Source organism: Galeopterus variegatus, unplaced genomic scaffold (assembly GCF_000696425.1).
Source record: "Galeopterus variegatus unplaced genomic scaffold, G_variegatus-3.0.2 Scaffold11151, whole genome shotgun sequence".
Lineage (NCBI taxonomy): Eukaryota > Metazoa > Chordata > Mammalia > Dermoptera > Cynocephalidae > Galeopterus > Galeopterus variegatus.
In genome coordinates, this window is record NW_007737262.1 from 31,188 (window position 1) to 36,571 (window position 5,384).

The following is a 5,384-nucleotide window of genomic DNA, read 5'->3' on the forward strand; positions in this document are numbered from 1 at the left end:
AAAGGATGTCTTGTGGGCTGGAATACTTTGTACTGAGATAGTGGCTAATCAAGAGCCTATGCCCCAACCGACAAGATGTTATTGGACCACAAGGGCTGTGTCACCTTGCACATCACTGATTTCGAAATTGCGTATCACTCTGTCAGAACCCTCAAAGGCTCATAAACTTCCTGCTTTCCTTTGTTTGGGGGAACTGATCTGGTTTAGTCTCCACTCCACGTTAGTGGAATAAAGGTTTTGGCTGAAATGGTACCTGGCTCCGGTCACTCTCTCTCTCCTGTCTCACTGAACCTAACATGTACCAGCTGGCATCTGGGTAGATTTCCTTCTGTCATGACCAACAAGTCTTAGTATACAGCAACTGTGGTGCCTCTTGCAAACCCCAAATGCACTCATGTCCCACGGTCTGACTGTGAGGGACCCTGACGGATGGGCACTGTGCCACCGCTTCCCAGGTAGATCAGAGACAGGGAGAGGTTGAGGAGCATCATTCTGCTTAGAGCAGTTTTGCTGACTCACTGGATGGGGAGAGTCATTCCCCAGCCCCACTGCAGAGTGCTGGGAGGCTGGGGACACAGACCCGGGGCTGGGAGACAGGAGACTAAAGGGCCTCTTCAGCAGTCACACCTGAGCATCAGACCATGAGCGGGGCAAGTGGTTCCACAGAGAACAGCAAAGCAGGTGGGAGCTGCAGCACCAGGCGCCCAGTGCACACAGCCCTGACCTGCAGCAGGGCCCTGGGTGGAGGGAAGCCTTCATAAGCACAGCACACTTCAAAAATAAAGCTGTTTTTCTCACTGGAGAACAGACTCACTCTAGAAGACATGGACAGCCTTAAAGGTCATGAGGAAGAAAGTGTTGTCTACCTGCTATCCTCCCACCTAGGTGAAGCTGTGAACACATGACGGGTGCCCCCTTCAGGAAGCTTCCGCATCCTTCTGGACTGCTCCACTCTGGCTGGATAGTGTTTTCAGTTATCATTAGCTATGCCAGCGAGGGAACGGCTCAGCTCACCTTTTGCAGCAACTTCTGAGCCTTTTCTCCCGGTAACAGGCGCAGACCAGCTGTGGCCTTGAGGACCAGAGGCGTGGCCTTCCAGAAGTCAAATGGGATGTCTTGTTTAGCAACATCCAGTAGCTCCTGGATGCCCTGTGCACTCTGTGAACATGGTAAAAGCAAAGAGGAGTCTGCCAAACACAGCATACAAGGTCAATAGGCTACCTCCACACTTTTGGTTTTATAAATATAATTTTTTTCTAATTTTCCATATTAGCAGGAAACAGTAACGCAAGTGTTACTAATGAGTGTGTGGGGACACAGGGACCAGGCAAAAGGAGCGTGGCAGGGTGAGGACAGGTCAGGAGCCACAAGGGGCTCCTGCTATTCTACCACAGTCCAGCAACCACAACCTTCACCCAACCCTGTTGCTAGCCTCACCAGGCCCCCGGACAACATGAGGGTGTGGGAACCCCTCGTAGCGCTCAATCCCATGAATGACTACACCAAGGACCCATGAGATCCCAAAGCCGGATGAGGCCCTGCATCAGGGCGGGTGGGAGGGAAGTCAGGACAGTGCGGCTGGGTGCCTTGATAGTTGCAATACCACAGGGCAGCTGGGCAATGCCTGTCCACAGGAAAACACACATTCTTTTACCTACAACCCTTCTAAGAATTTACTCAAGAGACGCCCCTGCAGGTGTGGGCAATGAAGTGTGTGTCGGGTGACAGACTGCAGCCTTTTTGTACTGTTAGGAGGGAAAGGCTGGACATTATCTGGATGTCTTTTAGAAGGTGACGGTTCCCTGCAGTAAACATTGCTACAGCACACACTGCAATACCACTCAGAACAACCCAGGAAGCTCTTCACACACTGAGAGCAAATGGTTGCCAAGTTACGGTTTTCAGCAAAAAAAGCAACGTGCCTAACAGTGTGAATGACACTCTACTGTGTGCACCAACTAAAATAGGGAGAAGAATATGGGTGACTTTGCTTATGTACACGTAAATTAGCTCTTGAAGGACACTTAAGAGAGCAGGGCACCATGCTCCTGGGGACAGCCTAGAGAAGAGGTGGAGCCTTTACTGTTGTCCTGAGGAGCTGGAACATTTGTCCCATCTGAATGTGTGTTACCTACTCAAACAAGAAAGACTTTAAACATCCTAGGAGTTTATCCTAAAGATACCTAATTTATTCAGATCTAACCTTGTGGTCACTCTAGAATCACTCATTCCCATTTGTTTCCTAACCAAGCTACAGGGAAGCAAGCTTGAACTATGCTTCCGGAGACCATGATACGTCTGTGGGCAAGAACAGTGTATTGGCTTACGATTTCAGAAATGCGTGAACCAAAGATTTAACAAGCCTACCGACGGCCAGTTTCATGAGTAGCTCCGCAAAAAATCAGATGTCCTAGATTAGTGCAGCTGTAAGCTTAAAGGACTTTATTTTATTTATTTATGTATTTTTTTTGTCTTTTTTTNCACTCTCCAGTGCGCCACCGGGCCGCCCCTTAAAGGACTTTAGAAATATAAATCCTACGAACTTACAAAAATCATTATTTGACAGTTTAATTAAGTTTCTTTTATATTTATTTGGTTTTGTGAGTTTTGCATGATACATTTTTAACTTCAATTTTTTGTTTTAGCCAGTGTTTGCTATCTTCAATCAAATGAACTGCAATAAAAAATTAAAAATGTATTATGCAAAGTTCACAGAACTAAATTAGTGTAACAAAATTGAAATAATTAAACTTTCAAATAATGGTTTTTGTAAGTCTATAGCATTTGTGCTTCTGAACTGCACTGAAACTTCAGGACCCCATGTTTGTGGCCTGCATGCTGCTGGGGCAGGATCTGGGAGGCCTGGGGCAGCGCTCTCCTCAGGGCTCCCAGCTGCATCCCTGCTCTCTATCCAACCATCCTAAATGGCATTAAATGCCCCAGGCAGCACCTTAGAAAACATATTTGCTGAACGAACAGACATGAGAGAACAGGGTTACCTTTTCCACATCATCAGCATAAGCAGAAAGACCTGGCTTCAGTGCTTTGAAGGTTTCGCGGGTCAATGAGGGAGTTTCTAAGGGGAAAACATGTTTTAAAAAAATACAACTATGAATACATATATAGATATATGAATATGTACAACTATGACTAGCCACACTTTTTAAAGGCAGATGTCCAACCACATAGATTAATTTCAGATTGACAGCTGAGAAATTTAGCTGTTTCTTGTCTGAATTCTGCCTCTTTAGTTCCACTGAACAAGATGAGTATTATACCTAACGTTTTGGCCAAAACTTCATTTTTAAAACTGGATTTTATTGAGGATAATTTACATACCAAAAACTGCATCCATTTAAAATGTTAAATTTTAACATAGTCAATTCTTGCTGATTCAACAAATAGAGGAGCAAGAAAAATGATTCCAAATTGCAAATGCAAAACTCATTTCCTTGTTTCTGGGATGGATGTATTACAGAGTTCTAAAGATTTTTTTTTTCTTCTTACTTAAAAATTGAGTGTTTTAAATTATTAGGAGTAGTCTGGATTCATGTGCATGCAACAAGGGAAGTGTTGGGAGGCAGACTGTGGCCAAGGAATGCCGGTCTAAATTCTGACACAAAGAACGAGGAGAAAAACAGGGCAAGAAAAAGTCAGAGACCAAATTTTTTGCAAGGACTTCTCTTTCTAAAGATAAAACACTGGAATATTAAATGATCACATGCTGACTTTTTTTTTTTTTTTTGGTGGCTGGCAGTATAGGGATTGGACCCAGGACCCTGCCGTTATCAGTACCATATTCTAACCAACTGAGCTGACCAGCCAGCCCCCGTGACATGTGCTGTCTGAAACTTAGCTTCAGAACCATTTCTGGAGGTCTGGAGGTAAGCAGATATAACATGTACATATTTAACTACTGTAATAAGTTAAAAAATAAAGATGAAATTAAAAGTAAATAAAATATGCCACAATAGCTTTGGGAAGAGCTACTAAAAGCGTCCAGTGCCAATGGAGCAGTTAAACGCAAGAATGATGCCTGCTCAAAAGGTAACAAGGGCCAGCCAAGCATCAGAGGAGGGACACCCAGACCTGTGACCAACAGACCTGCCCAGCAGCAGACTGGAAACGCTTGCCAGCTACAGCTGGGAGAGACACACCAAGGAGGGCAAACCTCAGGGATGTCAGGTACAAGAGAGGCAGCAGGGGATGAGATGAAAGGGAGGGAACGACATCGAGAGAGGGACAGAGAGAAGGGCTGGTCAACAGTGGGGTCTCCCCCACAGGAGAGGCCACCTTCCTCCTGATGGGAGCCCTGGGCCCACCCCGGGGAGCACAGCTGAAGGGGGCTCAGGCTCCAGCTCTCTTCTCAAACTGAGCCCCCTTGTTTGCCATCCGCTGGCTGTCTGGAACCACTATGGCAGCTGCAGGTCAGCCTGGTTACAGGTCTTTGCTACTTATCTGACTTCAATGGACTCCTGGCTCCCATGGGTGTGAATCTGGGGTTACCTCCTGCCTTAAGTTCAACCAGCATGACCTCTGGCCTAAGTCATGGCCCCCGCCACCTGACCTGCTGGTGAACATGGGGAGGGGTCAGGCCACCAAACACCCTCTAGGGTCTCAGCTGCCTTTTGATGGTGGCCTCCACTTGCTAGTGTGAGTAAGAACAATTTGAGACTCCTGAGGAATTTAGATGCCTGGGTCCCAGCCCACGCCCTTAGTCAGCATCTCTAGGAAATTGCATTTTGACAAGCTCCCAGGTGAGTCCAAGGCAGGGAGCCCAGTCCCCACCATCTTTTAAGGTGAGGAGATCCCAAGAGACCTGCCGTGATAGGAAGAGAAGGCAGACCCTGTGGCCTGGACCCAAAAAGGTGCATGGCCAGGGCTTTCCACTGGGATACCTCCAGGCAGCCGGGCGAACTGGAAGACGTGCACACGGGTGCCAGTACTTCCTGCGTCAAACATGATTCCGTAGAAGACTTCACGACCATGTGCAGCTGTCCCTGGGGAGCTGTGGGCCTGCTGGCCCCACTGGCCCCCTGAGGCCGCCCCAGCAGTGCTGAAGAAGGTCTGGGTGGCAGAAGCCCGGTGCCATTTGATGTAGGCAACGTAGATGAACAGGCCCACGCACAGCCCCAAGGGGTACGCCACCTTCGTCATCCGCAGGTTCCCATGATTTGGTATTTTTCTCATTTCTTTGTCTGCCAAGGACTGTGCCACAGCTGCTGGCCTGGAAGGGAGGCAAGGAAGGAAAACTGTGTTAGGTGGCGAGGTTTCAGTGCCTATCAGAAGTCCCGGGTCCTGGGATAAAACGTTCAACCAGACCCCCGTCTGCATCCCCACCTGGAATCAGAAGCTTCATCTGATCCTCATAATAATTCTGGAGG

At 47.6% G+C, this 5,384-nt stretch overlaps 1 protein-coding gene across 1 annotated transcript in view; it reads right to left on the reverse strand.

Annotated features, from left to right (window-relative positions):
• Nucleotides 1-5,384, reverse strand: part of ENTPD6 (ectonucleoside triphosphate diphosphohydrolase 6 (putative)) — a 25,769-nt gene that overhangs the window by 11,138 nt on the left and 9,247 nt on the right. Inside the window, 4 exon segments of the mRNA XM_008594616.1 lie at nucleotides 1,015-1,158; nucleotides 3,000-3,076; nucleotides 4,899-5,190; nucleotides 5,193-5,227. Of these exon segments, the coding sequence (XP_008592838.1) occupies nucleotides 1,015-1,158; nucleotides 3,000-3,076; nucleotides 4,899-5,190; nucleotides 5,193-5,227 (548 nt within the window).